Here is a 20,522-nt window from a genome sequence, read left to right on the forward strand (position 1 = left end):
TTGAATATAAATTTCACACCTATATTCAAAATTTATCTAAGTCAAACTCTGTAGCATGTTTGACCTATTCCTTTACAGAAATGGAACTCTGGATAAGCCACTTTTGTAAAAAAAAATTTTAAATCAATTACTGCATTGCATTTGGAGGCCCAAAACAAAGTGAAAACAGGAACACAGTGAAGCATGTAAGCACTACAGCTAGCTTTCACTCTAAGGGTTTCTGCTAAACCCTGCAGACCATGAGCTTCTGGTGTGTGTATATGTGTGTGTGCAGTTTTCAAATGTCAGTGGATTTAGGGGTATACAAATGGTTTTTGATTACATGGATGAATTGTACAGTGGTGATGTTTGGTACACCCACCACCCAAATAGTGTACCTTGCACCTAATAGGTAATTTTTATTTTCTCAACCTCCACCTAGCCTCCCACCTTCTGAGTGTCCAATGTCCATGTACTACTCTATATGACCCTGGATACCCGTACCTTAGTGCCCACTTATAAGTGAGGACATGTGGTATTTGGTTTTCCATTCTTGATTACTTAGGATAATGGCCTCCAGCTCCAATGAAGTTGCTGTAAAATACAGAATTTCATTCTTTTTTTATGGATGAGCAAGTAATATTCCATGGTGTATGAGGGCAGTCCAGAAAGTATTCAGCCATGTAACTGTTCTTGTTATATTAATAATGGCTGGATACTTTCTGGAGAGTCCTTGTATACACACCACATTTTCTTTATCTACTCCTTGGTTGATGGGCACTTAGGTTGATCCCATATCTTTGCTAATGTGAAATTATGCTCTGATAAACATCATTGTATATGTCCTTTTTGTAGAATGACTTCTTTTCCTCTGGGTAGATATTCATTAGTGGATTGCTGGATTGAAAGATAAATGTACCTTTTAGTTAAGAAATCTCCATACTGTTTTCCATTTACATTCCCACCAACAATGTATAAGCATTATCTTTTGACTGCATCCATGCCAATAGCTATTGTGTTTTGATTTTTTAATAATGGCTATTCTGCCTGGGTTAAGGTGGTATCTCAGTGTGGTTTTAATTTGCATTTCTGTGATGATTAGTGATGTTGAGCATTTTTTCATATGTTTGTTGGCTGTTTGTATCTCTTTTTTCAAAAAAAAGTCTGTTCATGTTATTTGCCCACTTTTTAAATGGGATTTTTTTTTTTTTTTCTTACTCATCTGAGTTCCTGTTAGATTCTGGATATTAGTACCTTTGTCAGATGTATAGTTTGTGAATATTTTTTTCCCATTCTGCAGGTTGTTTATTCTGTTGATTATTTCTTTTGCTGTGCAGAAGATTTTTAGACAATCAGTCCATGGTATTTGTTACTGCAGTCATAAAGAAACTAATGCAATTTCTAATATTTTAATTTTCATTTATGATTTACAAATTATTTTACCATTAAAGAAAGATAGCCTTCATTGAACCTCTCCTCTTTAGTCTCAAAGTTCTCTTGGTGGGGGGGGGGGCAGGTAAGGAAAAGGGAACAGATATGATGGCTTACCACAATCTGTCATGGGTATAGAAGACATACAAATTTCCCTTTTTTGTTTTATCATTTTGTCCTTCTAAAAATACTTTCTTGAATAGGTTCTAATTTTTTTTTTTTTTTACATATCCTTGATTCAACTTTTCGGCATGCTGATTCTGCTTTTAACTGACTTTAACATGGTATATTAGTTTGCTAGGGCTGGTGTAACAGAGAACCACCCATTGGGTGGCTTCAACAACAAAAATTTTCTCCCTCTTGTGGCGGAGTCCCACGTCAAGCTGTTAGCAGGGCTGGTTTCTTCTGAGGCCTTTCTTCTTGGCTTGTAGATAGCTGTCTTCTCCCTATTTCCTCCTACGGGCTTCCCTTGGTACATGTCTGTGTCCAAATTTCCTAGGACACCCACTAGTCCTATTGAATTAGGGTCCAAACTAATGACCTCATTTTAACTTCATTACTTCTTTAAAGGCCCTGTCTTCAAATATTGTCACATTCTGAGGGACTGGGAATTAGGACTTCAACATGTGAATTCTGGGGGACACAATTCAGCCTATACCAGAGGGTATTACTGAACTTTTATTTTTTATACATTATTACCCATATCAACAATTAACTTTTTAATTTTTAGCCATTAGGGTCATATCTTTTTGTCTCACCTTCTGGTCATATTTCTTCTTTTATTATTGATAATGCCAATTGTATGGCCACCTAAATTTTTTTTGTTATTGTAATTCTCTTTTCAGGTATAAGATTTTCCTTTATAAGTATAATAATGCTTATCTTCTATTATGTTCTAAAATCTTTCCATAGAGCCTAAAAATTTAATTCAATATTGAGTCAGAATATTTGAATTCCCAATATTTGTCAACATGCAGGATATATTAAATTCTCCTTGGTCCCAACTTTATTGTTCACTTGGCATTAAGAGAATTTTTTCCCCAAATTTGAACCCGGAGAGTATGTTGGCATGCAGAGTATAGATCAACAAACCACCATTGTTGCCACCTGCCCCAGAAAATCCATGTAACATGGCTCTACTGGACTGGGGAGGAAATATCTCTTGCTCCCACTTGACTAGGCAGTTTAACGTGGTCAGTAGTATTTTAATTAGAAGCAACTCTTCTAATTTCCTATTGCACTGCTCTCAGATTCTCCGTCTCTGTTCTTTGCTACAGCTATTAATGTCAGTCAACTTATGGCCATGCGGTATTAATGAAAATTAGAGTCTCTGGATAAATGAAGAAGGAGAAACAATTGAACAGTGAAAATAAATACAAATGATTCCCACAGCCAGAGAAAGCAGTTCCCATTCAATTATCAGTTTCAGGAGTAACTGGTTAGACAAAAATAAGGGGTCATATCTTCTGTCCATCATCTATATTGGTTAAAAGAAAGTCACCTAAAATTTGCAATTAGTTCATTATTATACATAGTTTCTAATGCAGTTGCAATTTCCTGGCACTTATATACATTCAAGCATTGTTTCCCATACACTGTATTTTTCTTCTACTAAATGGAAATAACAACTATTTTTTCCATCACATGGGAAATTTAGAGGAGGAAAAATGAGAGACTATAACTGAAAGCATTTTGAAAATATAAAGTGCTATATAAATGTTATTCTATCATAAAGATGCAGATGTTATTCATTTAACAAATATTTATTGAGTACCTAATATATACCAGGTACTACTATAATTTTTAAGTGGACAAAAGATATTTAGTCCTTGCTCTCATAGAGTTCACATTTAAAAGGCAGACATATCCTTTTAAAACATATGCCCCTCTTGGCAGAAATTTTATCTGCTATTGTTATTATATTTGTAAGATACTTCAAAATTACTAAATTGCAATAGAAGAATTTCAAAACACTGTTTCCCTGGAAGAGTGCTGAACTAGGAGTAACAGTTTTTATCCTTAAGCAAATAACTTTTGTATTTTTATAATATAAAATGGTCTGCAAATCAGCTAATAGTCTGGAATTCTAACAGGACAAAGGGAATGGTATGTGTCCAAGCAGACATGGAGTACTTTTTAAAAATATTTTTTTATTAAGGAATTTTTCAACATATATAAAGGAGAAAAAAATAGTACGTGAACCAGACCCATCACAAATTCAAAATTTTGATTCGTTGATATGTCTCTTAAGTACATTTTCCTCTATAGGTTCACCCTCCATCCCTCTCTCCTTCTAAAAATCCAATTTTACAACTGCATAGGATCCCACTGTAGATAAATCACAATTTATTCGAGCACAGCCCTATTCTTACACATTTGCATTATTTCTAGTCCTTTAGTACTGTGAAAAGTGCTATAAAAACATGTTTATGTATATGAAATTTTTTCCAGCGTATTCTTGGGATAGATTTCTATAAATGAGATTGCTGGGTTAACGGGTAAATGCACATGTAATTATGCCAGAAATTGCCAAATTCCCTTTTATAAGTATTAAAAATGTACTAATTTTCAAAATCAGAGAGTCCTTGTATTCATTGAAAAAATATTACCAATTAGTTTATGAAATGGATTTACGAAAAAGGTGAAACTAATTTGGTAAACTACTACTGTTTGTGTAGTGTAGAACTAATTATACTTTAAAACATTTAAATAGCTTTTTAGGCTTTTAAGGAAGGAAAATCATTTGCACAATATGCATCAAAATGTACCATAGCCTTCCTAGGAAATTTTGCTCTTCAACCATATTTAAGCTTATGCAAAATGACATTAAGATGCAACATTAAGATACACATAACTGTCTTATCCAAGGTAAATTATTCTTATTTGTATCTAGATTTTAAAAACAATATTCAAAGAATCCTGTACGAATATTAAGACAAAAAAAAAAAGCTTGGCTAAAACAATTACTTATGGATACTCAAGCTAAAATAGATATGATTTCTAAATGATCAAGTTTTATGATTCAAAGACATTATTTTTAACAACTCTTCTGGCTTTGTATTATTTTCTTTCACCATAGAAATAGCATTAGTAAAGTCCAGAAGAAAACTAATTTCAGAATCAAAGTGGTTTCAAGAGAAGTCCTTATTGTCTGAGTGACCTCAATAAGTCAATTCGTTCCACTGATCAACCCTGTCATAATGAAGATTAAGATTTTAAATGAAGCAAGATCAGGACATACTCTTTATGCTACAAAGTGCCATTATAAACATAAAGAAAGATTTTTGTTGCACTTTTTCTATGCAAGACATTGTGTCAGACACACAAAGAACCTGAAGTCAGGCACATATATCAATACCTTTAAGGGTCTTGAACTACTAAGAACAAGATAAAGGACATAAATAACATACCACAAGGTAAGATATGTATTAATATTTCTGCTAAAAGAGAGGTACGAAAGCAGTATGCAAACACAAAGCAGAGTCATCTACTTGTAGATGATCCACAAAGTTTCCAACTGGACATATGTTAAAGGAGAAGGACCTGACAAGTAAAGGACTCACAGGAAGGGAGAAGGTATCCTTTCAAGTAGCAACATGAGAAGAACCCTGGGACATACACATGTATGAATCTGACTGTGAACAACAGGCATCCCTTGTCTTGAAGTTCTGCTTTGCATTGATATAATTTTACATTTTCTAAAAGCACGGTCACAAAAAATAGTTTTCTATAATCCTGCTTTCATAATAAAGGGGAAAAAACAGCAAATGAGAAAAAACGAGCACGTTTTTCTACATTATATCCAGGGGATTATCCACGTTAGCCCACTTGCTGAAACAGTACAGTACAATAATCAATGATATGCAGGATGGTGACCCCAAGGAGTTATAACAGATGAATCTTTAAAGATATATGGTACTTCTGAGGCAGGAAAATGAACAAAATAGAATAAAGTTTTTTTAACAAAGGATAAAAGTGGTCAAAAAGTTAATTAGAACATGTGATTTTTTGTTCCTCCTATAATAACAAGAATATATATTCAAATTTCTATTTTCTTTATAATCTGTTATTCCTAAAAGAAACTCTAATATACATTTCTTACTATATTTAATTTTTATAATCTAGTTGAGCTTACTTTTACTTTAGAGATCTGTGTACTTCATTTAGTAACCTGTCCACAAATCCTGCACTAATTAATCAATCCCTTAATGCCTAAACATACACAACTTCAAAAAGCACTGCTCCTAATTAGATCAAAATGAATGAGCTCTGAAACATAAAATTTGTATCCAAATAATTAATCACATATACCTATTTAGTTACTTAAAGCGATTTTCATATTTTATAATTAGCAATAAAATAATATCAACAAAGCAATGATATGGTTTCTTAAAATAAAATGATTAGCTCACATAGGGAACCATTAAACAGGCATTTTTATGTTAATTTAAGAAAAAAGAATAGCATTACTGCTCCAAAATAATACAGTGGTTGTTATTAAACAAATATATTACTTGTATGCAGTTTCAAATTGACAAAGGTATATCAACCTGATAAATATATATCAAATTGATAAAGATATATCAAATTGATATTCTCCTTTTAATCACTAATTGATACATTAGGGCCTGACGTATTTCAAGTTTTTCCTATAGTCTTTGGAAGCCCATTTTTAAATTAAAGAATATATGTTGGGGACTCATAAATACGTGGAAGTATTACACATTGTACTAATCAAGACTAGAATAGCAAAAAGGAACTCTCAGGAACATATGACTCCTGGCTTAGCTTTTTAGAAGAATAGAAAGAATGGATTATCAAGCTTATGGTAAATATTTAAGCAACTGCCTCCAATCAGACTTGAAAATTTTGTGATTCTAGGTTCCCAGAAGTATTTTAGGTATTTACAGCAAGAGCCAAAATTGGCTAAGGAAGAGTGCTCCTTTCTACTACGCACAATTCTTTGCTATATTTAAATTTCTTATTAACTTCAGGAAGTTTAAAACAAGCAGAATAACCTCATATAAGTAAATGTAATAAATTAGATAAGGGCTTCTAAAAATAAATCCAAAAGCGCATATTATAATGTCAAGAAAAACTACTGTCTAATTAAGAGGAAAAGATTTCCAGTAGGATAAATCCAAGGAAATGCAAGGATAGTTTGCTATTAAGAAATTTATCAATATGTCACATAAACAGGTAAACTAAGCCCTAAGATCAAGATAATCTTAACCATAAAGGAAACTGGTAAAATTGAACATTCCAACTTAATTAAAAAAATTCAATACTTTATAAACCAAGATAATCAGGGTTCTTCTATAGCATTACATGGAATAATTCTCTCCAATAAATTGGTGGTACTTAATGATTAAATGCTAGATGATTTCTCAATAATCGAAGTCTAAAACATGTAAGCAATTATTATGTAGAATTATTTTGGAAGAACTAAATAATTTAGTAAAAATAAACCAAAAATAATTATTATAAAGATAAACAAAATCAGCACAAGTCTAGGAAAAATGTACAACCTAATGAATATAAAAAAAAATCTTTACTAATTATTACCAATAACCAAAGAGAAAATAAAATTGAAACAAAGATCTCTTAACTACACTACCTAGCAATAACTAATGAGAAATGCACCATACCTATATAGAAAAAACATATGAGTTTAGTAAAATATAGTAACAAAGCAAACAAATGGAAAAACTTAACTATGTTCCTAGATGGAAAGACTGCGTATTGTAAGAACATAATTTTTCTCAAAGTAACTTTATAATTTAACATAATAGCAATCTAAATCTCCTCCAAATTCAAATGCCGAATATTGTTTCCAAAGTATATGTAAAAGAACCAAGGGGTAAAATTAGCTAAATTAACTTTTTTAAGAAAAGGAGAGGAGTAAAACTCCCAAAACAATAAATGTTGGCATGGATGTGGAGAGATAGGAACACTCATACATTGCTGGTGGGGCTGCAAACTAGTGCAACCTCTGTGGAAAGTAATATGGAGATACCTTAAACAGATATAAGTAGACCTACCATTTGATCCAGCAATCCCATTATTGGGCATCTATCCAAAAGAACAAAAGACATTCTATAAAAAAGACGGCTGCACTCAAATGTTTATAGCAGCACAACTCACAATTGCAAAGATGTGGAAACAACTCAAGTGCCCATCAATACATGAGTGGATTAATAAAATGTGATATATGTATACCATGGAGTACTACTCAGCTATAAGAAATAATGGTGATATAGCACCTCTTGTATTTTCCTGGATAGAGCTGGAACCCATTCTACTAAGTGAAGTATCCCAAGAATGGAAAAATAAGCACCACATGTACTCACCATCAAATTGGTTTCACTGATCATCACCTAAGAGCACATCTAGGAATAATATTAATTAGGTGTCAGGCAGATGTGGGGCGGGGATGGGATGGGTATATACATACATAATGAGTGTGATGTGCACTATCTAGGGGATGGATACGCTTGAAATTCTGATTTGGGGGGAGGGGGGACAAGGGCAATATACGTAACCTAAACTTTTGTACCCCCATAATATGCTGAAATTTAAAAAAATAATAAATTAAATTTAAAAAAACGAAAAAAAAGACATAGTATAAAGTTTCAGTAAGTAAAATATGTATATAATTCTGGAATCAAAGAGATTTCAATAGTCGATTCTACTTTTAAATAACATACACAAATCAATAAGAAAACATACTAAGACAGGTAGGCAATTAACACGAAGATTACCTTGCTAATGTTCAAAGATACACAAAATTTTAAAAAGAGAAACAATTTTTCACCTATTAAATTAGTGATTGGTTTTGAAAAAACCACACGCTCATACGTGAAAAATAGGTACTCTTTTCATTCTGTTAGAATAAAATGAAAGTTATTTGCTGAGTCTATAGCTTTAGAAGTATTTCTATTTTTTGCTTAAGCATTACTTCCTTCTTAGACTCTGACCTGAAGAGAAGATTTAATTCACAAACAGAAAACTCTTTAAACTTTAAAATATTAATTATAGGCTGATTACAACATAGTGAAGAAACAATACATACCTCCACCAACAAAGGACTGGTATGCACAAAAGGGGGACATCTGTGTACGCTATTGCATATGACCACAGGATGTGTGCCGCACATCCCCAGGCCCTAGAAAAAACATCAAACCTTCCCAGATCCAATGACAGAAACTAAGGCTGAGGCACAGATTAATCAACTGGGCTTGTTAAATAAGACTCAGTATCTCACATACCAAACACTCAATGTTGTTAAGAATTCTTGCCCTCTGTTACATCTGCTAATCCTTACATTAGCATTATGAAGCAAGTATTATCTCCATTAAAAGCCTGTATGTCATAGACTTTCAGAAAGTCTGTGCCCTGAATAGCTGAAACTTTGAATACCAGGGATCACTATAAAGCAAACCTATATTGTAACAGGCCTAGGATAAAACCCAGTGTGGGGATTTCAATACACACTTTTATTAGTTTAAATGTATTTCCTATATTTGATGAGAATGTAATTTTCTTTAAAGACACTGAGATATGGGAGTTGAAGAAATGCTACTCCGTTATGGATTACCTGTGATGGTGCAAAACCAGACATGTGAAAAGCTGAAAATACAAGTGGCACCTCAGCTTTCAGTAGCATTTCAATATAATGTGAGCTGCAAAAATATACCGGATGGATGCCAGATGCTACAGTGTCAACAGGTAGGTACCTCTGCATAAAAGAGAGAAATGAGAATTAAATAATGAATATACAGATTATTTAAAATAATCAAACATATACTTTTCTAAACCTTTTTCTTTGGCTGTGAATTGCTGCTTCAAAATTAATGTGTTGGCATAATAAGTTACTGCAAATATTATAATTATGTAAATTAATAAGTCAGAATGTTAAACACTGTAAAAAGAATAAATCTCGATAAAGGCAGTACTGTATGCTTCCCAAGACATACAAATAAAGTTAGTACTTTGTAATTTTGGCAACTTAAATCTCAGTAGAATGAAGAAGGGTGTTGAATGAAAGAATAAATAAACATATGAGTAAGTGCATGAGTAATAAATGCTTTACATTTTAATACTAGGTGTATTTCAATATGCTTAGTATTTTTGGCTTTAGCTGATGGTTCTATAACGTTAAAAGGTTTTAGCTTTGTCAGCTCTTGAAGATATTTGTCTAGTCCCTTTTTCTATGTTGATATTAATTCAAATCTGAACCTGAATTAATAATAACCCAAATTGGGAACTCTATAAGAAACTCACTTCTAAAACTAGGAAAAAACACATAATGGATCCCCATCAAGGTTCTGAGGACAACTATTTTGTATAAAATTTATTTTTATTTTCATATTATACCCATATTTACCTATGTTTATATGTATATTTATATATTATAAAAAGATATACACACATATATTTGCAAACACATTTTTCAGCAATTTCTTCATAAAAAAGTTGGTTATTTTTTCAGTTTAGTTCTTAGATACAATTTATCATTGCAAATGATCAATAATGTATTATTCCTACTATAAATCCAACATCTGTCCACAATGTTTTTAAAAAAAGATAATAAACTTGAAGATATAATTATCTCTAGAAAAACTTCAACTGGCAATTGTATCAATAAAAAATTGATAATCAAATTAGATCTGAAGACTTTACATAATTAAGAGACTTTCAAAAAGGCATTTCATTTTCTTACCTTTACTGGCCAACTCTTACTTTTAAATTTTTTTGATGAATATTAATACTTTTAAATTAAAATGAATTAAACTCATATGAGTTAAAATATGGAATATTTCTTTCTTTCATTCAGACTTTCTTGCCAATGCTGACATGCTTTTATGGATTCAAATCTGAGTTATATATTAAAGTTTCTGAAATCAGCAAGTTGATTTATCAGTGGTTTCCCTGTTTTATCATTTATCATAATAAATGATTTATTATTTCACACTGAGGAAATATATACTTGTAGGAATATACATAGAGAGAATATGTATTTTTAAGACAGGTTCTCCAGGAAATACCTTATAGTATATAAAAAACATTAATTCTGTATATTAATGAATTAAGACATAGATAACACATTAAATGGACATCTTGTAGTCAATTTTATATTGATGTCTATGACAAAAAGAAATCTTTCTGTTGAGTTGTTAAAAATAACATAGACTGAATGAGATTACCATCCACTGATTTATCTTTTGCTAATTATGCAATGTTTCACTAATGACTGTAGAATGAATAAATCTAATATAGATTTAAAAGAAAAAATCAATTCATACATATATGTTTTAATTTTCCATGCAAACTTAGGTAATAAGTTTCTAAATTCATGTATAATAGTAGTAATGAGTTCCATGTTTAGGAAATTATTCTTATATAGTATCTTTCCTATGTTGCAAGGAAATACCTTTACAGTAGGTCCAATAAGAGATAAATACAATAGATTAATTACATTCTCAAAGAAAATAAGCCATTGTTATGCAATGTACTCCCTAATATGAGGCAAGAGTTCTTCTACTCATAAATTATATTCTGTTGGAAGAAATTATGTCATACTTTTTGGAAACCAACACAGCTCCTAACACCAAACTTTACATAGAGTAGCTGCCCAATATATTGACTGAATGACAACAAGATACTAATGACTATATAATGTAATAATGGGAAACTCATTTATAACAAAAGTTTTATTAGTTGATCTATTAATTACCATTTCATAGCTCTAATTTACAGTAAACAATGTTCATAAAACTAGTGACAGTTCTGAGTCACATGAATATAACAAAGCATCTTCTGAATCATCAAATTATAAATTATTTACTATACTTTTAGTGTTTTGATATATTTTGTTTAGTCACAACTCTCTGAAAGAATAGTGACTCTATTAACCAGAATACAGGCGTAAGCAGAACACATGCAGGATAACAGCATTTAACATATCATTTAAGTAACACATAAACTAATATATATACTATGCCAAAATAAAATTGCAAAAAAAATCATCTGTAAAAATATGAGCTTGGGAGATACTAGAAAGGGGAGTAACATGAAGGACTTTATAAAACAACACACTTTATTTTACTTTAGTGATTAAAAATTAAAATTTATGCTTAAAAATAAAACATAGACGTCTTAGTTTTTTTTTCTTTCATGATAGCTAGTTCTGATGAGTCATTTTATTTCTGATACTGAGAAAAATCTAGTTCTATGATGCTATGGAATTAAGTAGAAAGACTCTCTTAAAAGATTTAAAACTCTCCAATCAATTCAAACGAATCCAATACAGTCCTCCACCTCTGGGAATCCATGGGCAAAGGATGGGCTATGCTTTATCAGCAATGTCGTAGCTAATTGAGCATCATGCATAAGGGTGAACAGAAAATTTTGAAAATTTTTCAAAACTTTAATTCCATAATTCCAGAAAACATAAATCTTTCTCCTCTCAGAAAAAAAAAAAAAAAACAGAAAAACAGAATGCTCAAATATGTATAAGACTTAAAGTCACATATAAGAAAGGGAGGGGTCTTGACACTGGTCCTCTTTCCTACAAGTCACTGGTCACATGACTTACTTTTCCTGATGCCCTCCAAACGGGTTACAAGTGTGCCATGACAGGCTAATGACTGTAAAATTTAAATATACATTTATATTTAAATTTCATTAGAAATTTTAACTTTGTAAACTTTCAGATACAGGTAATTATTTTTTTATGAGGAGTAGGAGAAGGCTTTGTAGTAGCTATCCTATATTGCAACTATTATAATACATGACCTTCCTGTTGAACTATACCAGTTCATTTGAGTATTATTTTAGCCTGATTTATCATCAGTGGAGTTTTGTTTGTGCATGTAAAATACTCCAGCTTTTATTTCAGTTGAATTTGTTTTCCTTTTTCATGTTTTTATTGACAGAGAAGGCATGTATAATTGTCACTTTTTTTTTTTTTTTTTTTTGAGACAGAGTCTCACTCTGTTGCCCGGGCTAGAATGAGTGCCGTGGCGTCAGCCTAGCTCACAGCAACCTCAAATTCCTGGTCTCAAGCAATCCTACTGCCTCAGCCTCCCGAGTAGCTGGGACTACAGGCATGTGCCACCATGCTTGGCTAATTTTTTTCTATGTATATTTTAGTTCTCCAGCTAATTTCTTTCTATATATTTTTTAGTAGAGACTGGGTCTCGCTCTTGCTCAGGCTAGTGTCGAACTCCTGAGCTCAAATGATTCAGCCGCCTCGGCCTCCCAGAGTGCTAGGATTACAGGCGTGAGCCACCAAGCCAGGGCCAATAGTCACTTTTATTAAAATTATTCTTTGAGCTTAGGTATTCTTACATAAAATAATTTCTTGCTTTTTAAAAATCTATCATGTTATTAGTGGTTTTAATGTTAACGTTTGGCCAAACTCTGATTCTTGATGAAATTCCATAAAGAATGATTGTTTTATCATTTAGAAATTTGTTTTTTCTTAAAAACAATAACTCAAGATAATTTAAATCAATACATTAAAGGATTCTTTTGGTCTAAATGCTGTCAAAGGATAAATTTTTGAAATTATTTTTATCTCATATGAGTACAGTCACAGTTTATAAAATTTTAAGAACTTCAAACTAATGTTTCATTAATTCCTGTTTTGCTTATTCTAGGCTTATTTTTTAAACTTTTTTAAGGTAATTTGTTTAAAACATTCTTATGAACATAGGGATTCTAGTATCTTTAAACATATTTTGTAAAGAATAAACACTTACTGTGCCTTACATATTTCTATTTAAATATTAATTCACACACTCAACACATACTTATTGAATGATTACTATAGGCTATAGTTTGGGACACATCTGAGAACAAAACAGAAAACCCTGTCCTTGTAGAAAATAAATACATAAATTAAATAATATACCAGGAATTGATATAGGCCACATGAAAACAGTAAAAAAAAACCAAAACAAAACAAAACAGGGTAATGTGTTGGGTAAAGTGGGATTGGGGAAAAAGCTTGATGGTTATTGAGGCTGATTACAATAACAGACTGAGGTAAGAAACGTAGACAAATTTCTGCTGTTAATAGCTAAAGCCAAAGTGTTTGTCACCACATTGCAGATTTGCTTATTTTATTAACTTGCATATAAACTATCAGTACACTGTTTGAGACAATGGAACAAATGAAACAGAAAAGGTATCACTTTTTATATAATATGTTAAGAATATTATTCAGGCCGGGCGCAGTGGCTCACGCCTGTAATCCTAGCACTCTGGGAGGCCGAGGTGGGCGGATCGTTTGAGCTCAGGAGTTCGAGACCAGCCTGAGCAAGAGCGAGACCCCATCTCTACTAAAAATAGAAAGAAATTATATGGACAGCTAAAAATATATATAGAAAAAATTAGCCGGGCATGGTGGCGCATGCCTGTAGTCCCAGCTACTCGGGAGGCTGAGACAGGAGGATCGCTTGAGTTCAGGAGTTTGAGGTTGCTGTGAGCTAGGCTGACGCCACGGCACTCACTCTAGCCTGGCAACAGAGTGAGACTCTGTCTCAAAAAAAAAAAAAAAAAAAAAAAAAAAGAATATTATTCAATGCACTACCAAGTAGCATAGAACAAACACCAATTCAAAAGATTAAATCAAAAACATTTATACCACAGAGCAGTGACTGTATAGATATTAGTAACAACACATAGCTAACAACTCCAGATAGAATTCCTGTTGAGGAATCCAAACAGAATGTTATTTGTTTTACAAAAAAGCATTAAAACAAACTACTGGTAATAAAGCATTCAACTTGATGTATTTGTACTTCAAAAGAAAAAATGATGATGTGGGAGGTACTGTGCAAGTCTTCACTGACAGTATAGCTGCACCAATAGAAAGATGTCAAGGCTTTATATCAAGAGTTCATTCTGAAAACTGATGTCGCTCCATTCCATTCATAGATCTATATTCCATATTAAATGATGCTATCAAAATAAGTCAAATAAAATCTAAGCTGCTAGAATCTGCCTGTTTTCAGTTTTATGGGAAGAAATGCTATCAGAACACAAGATTGCTGATGTTATAAAAAATGTATTATTAAAAGGTTTATAGGTTCAAAGTAGAAATGCAACTTAAGAGAACTATGGTTTAACATGATTCACTGGTGATGTTTAGACCATGTCTTAATCTGAACACTAAAATAGAACTGTTAAGACAAGCAGAGTGTGGGTATCATTTTAAAATATTTGACAGGAAAATGAATGATTGGACTCAAAATCTGTACCCGTTATCAAAAGATTTTCAACATTCCATTTGTAAACGGAAGAGTGGAAAAACTGTAAGATTTTTACATTCTTCAAGTACAATTTAAAGAAATGACATTGCTGAAATTCTCTTGAACAGCAGGAAAACAGTTCCGTTGATTGGAGAAAAACCAGTACATACTTTTTTGCCATTTCTTTCCTTCAATTCATAGTAGCAAAATTTCTCATTATGGTGAAGAGAAACAATTGGAAAGTCTTTTTCAGTAATTGCATACAGCTATTTCAAGCTATATAAATTTCTATTTATAAAATTATGAAAGTTCAGTATTTAATGTATACCCTGTTGAATTATTTTCCTTATAAATATATATAGTAAAAAACACTTAATAAATGTTTTCATCTAACACCACATAGCTACCAGCCAGTCCCCTTAACTTATCCTCCTTGAGTGTGATGTGATTTCACTATTAAAATGCAACATGTCATGGAAAATGTTTGGGAAGTATTAGCATAGCTGATATAGTTGGCAGTTTTCTCCTTATGAGATCTCACAAGATCAGTAAAATCTTTCAAAATACATTATAATACCTTAATAAAAACTCTGTAGATTTCTAAAATGTATATAAAATGAGTGTTTTTTTCCTGCAGAAATATAGCTATTATTTCTACTTAATGATTTTCTTATACTGTAATTTAACCAAGAAATTCTAATAAAGCAACAATAAAAAATATCCATTCAATAGTCCTTTATTCACATACAGAATTTAACTCATATTACTTATAAACAAGTTTAAAATTTAGTAATTTAAGCTTCTATTTCATTATCATGTTTCTACTTCATGAAAATGCTTCTATGATCATTAATCTTTCATTCAGTTACTATTAGGTAAGACATCAAGTATTTGAGAAAATGTCAAATTTACATCTTCAAAGAGATTACGTCAAAAAGCATTCAGTTAGAAAAACAAATATAAATTATTAGAGCCCTGTACAAATAAAATAATATTCCAGTGAATTTAAATATGATGTTCCTTAAAATTTCAAACCCTCTTCTAAAAACAGACTAAAAAGTCTTACGGAAATGTGTAGTCTTGGCAACCAAAGGAAAGCAGAGGTCAAAAGCCTGGAGAACTGCTGAAGAAATTGGATTGTTTTCTCTTTGTCCCCCAACATTATCATGAACAGAGAAGATACAAACCAGTCATGGCCAGCATAACTCCCTTGTAGGCAGACTGAAAAACACAGTTAAGGAAATCTTATAATATTATATTCATTTCCATTATCCCTATCAGGAAAGAGATACTGATGACACTTAGTCCTCACTGAGTTTTCAACCACATAGAAGCTACTGAAGTAAAATTAATCTTTATTAATGAAAAAGGAATCACTTACATAATTACTGTTTTAATGTACTCTTTGCTTACATGTCCAGTAGAGGTCAATGGCAATAGCAACGTAAGAGACAGCTACCTGCTTTGTGAAAATACACTTGTTCTTGTGCTTAACAAAATCGTACCATCCTTTCTGTATTTGAGGATATCTGCTAAGGGACTAACATAACCAAGCATAATAAAGTCTACACATTTTTAGAATCCAGTAATGCAAATGGTTTGTATACATATTTTTCTTCAACTCAAACCTCATTTTTGAAAGATAACCAATTCAAATCAAATAATAAACGGATATGGAAAACAAAAAGTAACAGCCTTACTCTGAATTTGTGAAACCTATTATGTCTGAAAATACATTCTAATAATTTTATTGAGTTTAAGATTCAATGAATAAGACTGAATCTAATGATTAAAACTCAATAAAATGCACATTTAAAAATACAGAAAATACAGTAAGAATATATTATAACAAATCACTAACATAGCTTATTTTACTATAAATGTGTCAAGGTATCTCACCAAAGAATTATGAAAAATACATGAAGCAAGTTCAACTATTATGAATCTACTCAAAAAGGATATGAAGAGAAGATTTTATAGAATCTTGCTGTTGTTTCAGGAATCTTTCACAGTGCTTTAAAACCAAGGTAAGATCGTTTTCTGCACCATCTTTGAACAAGTTGAGGAACTTGCCATACCTATGTTAAAAGCCCACAAAACATATAAAACAAAAAATATCAGGCCTTGCATTGCATATTCATTTTTTGAAATCCATCAAAGTATATTCTGCTTGAGATCTCAAGGTTGTATGTTTTCAAATTTCTGCTTTTAGCATAACTATTTTAAATATAGCACTCAGGAAAGGTTAACTCTCCATATATGCTCCTAATGGTTATGATATATTTGGATTAGCAGTATACATCTGGTAACTTAAAGGAAGATGAAACAGTAATGAGAAAACAAAATGATGATACCCTGTGGCTGAGTAAAATATAAGCATTTTTTTTCTGAATTTAATCTAAAACATGCAATATCAACAGGTTAGTTTTACAGAATCTTAAGTACAGAAGTAACTTTAGAGTTCATCCAGTCTAATGTTCCTAAATGAAGGGACCACTTTGGAAATTTATGGGACCATTTTTGATTGTTATAGTGACTGGAGCACTACTGGTACTCAGTGAACAAGGGTCAGGTGGTTAGACATGGGGCAATCCTGTACAGTGACAACTTGCAAATATTTTATTTGTTATTTGTATGGATGAAAAAGCTGTTTAAAATGATCTGAAATTAATTCTGTTTCATGTCAATGTCTATATTTTTTAAAAAATAAAATAAACATACACTAAATGCACCTATGTGTAATTCAAGGAAGGATAGTACTTTTGTTTTGTTCGACACCTTACTAATTGTTCACCATTTTGGAAAGCCTCTTTGCCAGTGGCAACACTGCTTGTGGTATTTGAGACACCAATACAAAATCAGTCTGTATTTGTAGCTGCCATGGTCACAATTATTTTACATACGGTTGGCAGCTGTCTATTATACTGTAGTCAAACATTTTGTTATAAATCACTTTCCATTTATTTTTTACAAATATTATATAGAGATGAAAATAGGTGATTAGCCTGTTTACATTATCTATAGATTCCATTTCAGAATACAAATAGAACATTATAAAATATTTTTATAAAGAGCAGGTATAGGGTAACAAAACATAATCAAGAAAGTTGTGTGATATAGGTGTGCAAACTAGAATTAATATCATTTTCATCATGCTTTAGTATATAAAAATGTTCAGCCTATTTAAAAGCTATCACAAAAGTCTTTTTTTATACTTGATTCTGAAGATGACCCTATAAGAAAAATGACAGTGTCAAGATCCCCTTTAATAAGAAAGGGAGGTTTCTAAGATTCAGTCCTTAACTCCTCTTTCACTGTTTAGCTTGCCCATTTCTTCTGAAAATCACAATTTGAGTATTAAAAATTCAAACTATAATAATTGGGGTTTATCCATTTTAACTTCTGCATCGATCCTTAAGGTACTTTTGTACTCATCACCACAGAATTAATCATAATTTAGAAAAGAGTATGATTGTGCTACCAATGTGCTGATTTTTATAGTGTTATTCTTGGAAAAAACATGATAGTCATAGGGGCTTAAAAACATTGTAATTAGCCTCTGGAATAATAATGAACTGTAACCGATTTACTTGCAGAGGTAATTTAATCATGTGCTGATAGACTCAAAACCAAGGTTATTATTTTATAAATGATAAATTCTGCATTTAAAGTATACAAAATGGTTGTTAAGTTAAATATTATTAAGCACATAGACAGATAAAACAAATTCTAGAAATGCACAAGGGAGATATTTCCCTATACTATACCTGACAGTCATTTTAATGCCAAGCTGTTGCACAGATGAAAGACTTTCATTCCTCACATTTGCATCAGTAGCTAAAAACAATAAAAAACTGAGTTATAAAAGTGTATGAAAGTCTGCATAATAATCATTTTTAATTGAAAATTGATGAAAGCAATATTTTTACATATTTTAATGTGAATTTTGAAAACACTGATGAGTTCATTTTTTTAAGAGCTGTCAGTTATATTTTCAAAGGAATTAACAGGAAACTTTTACAAATAACTTTTCTCCCATAAAATGCACTTAAAAACATATTAAATACAAAACAACTAATAGTTTTAAAACAAATTATTTTACTCAGCTCTCAGAACAAAAAAGCTGTTAACCCCAAAAAATGATCGATTAATAGGAATACTGTTCTTTCATTATGCTATGCATATATAAGATTTTGAATTACAAATATATACAAGCATGGTTGTTTCTTTCCTGGAATTCATGTTTAAATCTTTAATCAGTGTTCTACTTTCAATGTATGACAACAGGTAAGGATAGAGTGAATGAATTTTTTCTTGCAGGCCAAGTTTTCTTTGTGAAGTTGTTGCAATCATCTACCAAAAGTGGAAAAGGGGTTTTATGGCACAGAGGACCACAGGAGAAGCTGAAAATTTGAGTTAGTTCTTGAGAACATTTGTTGACCAAACTAATAGTGAACACTCAAAAGCACCAGTAGACAGCATTCAGGATCTAGCTGAAACTTTTAGTTTTTGGCTAAAGAAATTGTAGTGTGCATATATACACATGCATGTATACACACAATGCACGCGCGCGCGCACACACACACACACACACACAGTTAAGAGAATCATCACATAGTTATCTAGTAGTAGGGAAGACCAAAACCTAAATTTTCTTAATCACATATCACTGGGTTTTTGTTCCTTCATTACACATTGGTGTATCAAGTACTATCAATATTACCTATTTCCCTTGTGGACTCATTCATTCCTTTTAATAAATCCTTTCTGATACAGTCAATGTGGAACACCATGCAAGAAGATATGGGGAATAATATATAAATCATACATCATACCTTAAAAGAATTTTCCATGTAGTGTCAGAGATAAAATGTGAATATAGGTAGCTCTGACAAGGGTGTTTTAAACCCTAAACGGAATAAGAATGATACAGATAAAGTGCTATATGAATTTAGAAGAGGAAGAGATTATTTCCAGCTGGTAAGGAAGAAATGACATTTAAGCTGAACCTTAAAATATGGTTTAGGGGTATATACTGAGGGAAATGCTTCAATTTTACACTTGTATTTGATATATAGTATGACAACTTGGCAAGCAGAAATGGATCCTGGACTACAAAAATTCAGTGAAAAAAATTTTTATTATATACAATTCTGGACTAACTGCAAGTTATGAAGCAAAAATTAACATCTTCAGAAATAAAACAAAATTAAGGGGACAATATGAGTAAGTAATATTCAATAACAAATGGATATCTTCAGAGGATTCTGATGCACATCAATGGCCGGTTACTACTCATAGTAATTTAGTGATAATATGTCATAACAGTGTATAGGATACATAATAGATGCTTAATAAACACTGAGTGAATAAATGAATAGATAAATGAACAAACATCCAATGAAAACCAACAAAAGAAACTGTGCTTTAAATATCAAACTAGAATCAAGATGGAGAGGGAAACAGATATGGACATAAAAATATTTTCTGTACATTGAAATCAAATAATACATAGAAGATATAACTCCCTCTCCTTGAAGTCACTGTGAAAAAATAAGTTGAAAAAGTCAAATGATACCTACAGCATCATACTTACCCCATTTAACAATGCTTAAATTCAATCTAAGATAGCACTAATATGAAATTATATCTGAAATACCTAATAATTTTAATTATAAATATAATCCTCAGAATAAAATGAGTTGACAAAATTTACTTAACATAGACTGAAATCACTCACTCTGGTAATACATTCTGTTCTACTTTTGGTTTGTAAAGCTAGCACATAAAGCAGCAGAAGAAATTAAATCTATTCTGCCTGGCACTTGGCTAATAGTGTGGAAAAAAATAAAT

General features: G+C 31.5%; 1 protein-coding gene across 2 annotated transcripts in view; it reads right to left on the reverse strand.

Annotated features, from left to right (window-relative positions):
* TBC1D32 (TBC1 domain family member 32) overlaps nt 1-20,522 on the reverse strand; it is a 183,862-nt gene that overhangs the window by 9,233 nt on the left and 154,107 nt on the right. For both annotated transcript variants that reach the window (XM_069488273.1, XM_069488271.1), the window contains 4 exons: nt 18,437-18,506; nt 16,632-16,747; nt 15,736-15,890; nt 9,008-9,148 (listed from right to left, as the gene is read on the reverse strand). In XM_069488273.1, coding sequence (XP_069344374.1) covers nt 9,008-9,148; nt 15,736-15,890; nt 16,632-16,747; nt 18,437-18,506 — 482 coding nt within the window. The remainder of the gene's footprint in view (nt 1-9,007; nt 9,149-15,735; nt 15,891-16,631; nt 16,748-18,436; nt 18,507-20,522) is intronic.

The sequence above is a fragment of the Eulemur rufifrons genome, chromosome 15 (assembly GCF_041146395.1).
Source record: "Eulemur rufifrons isolate Redbay chromosome 15, OSU_ERuf_1, whole genome shotgun sequence".
Classification (NCBI taxonomy): Eukaryota; Metazoa; Chordata; class Mammalia; order Primates; family Lemuridae; genus Eulemur; species Eulemur rufifrons.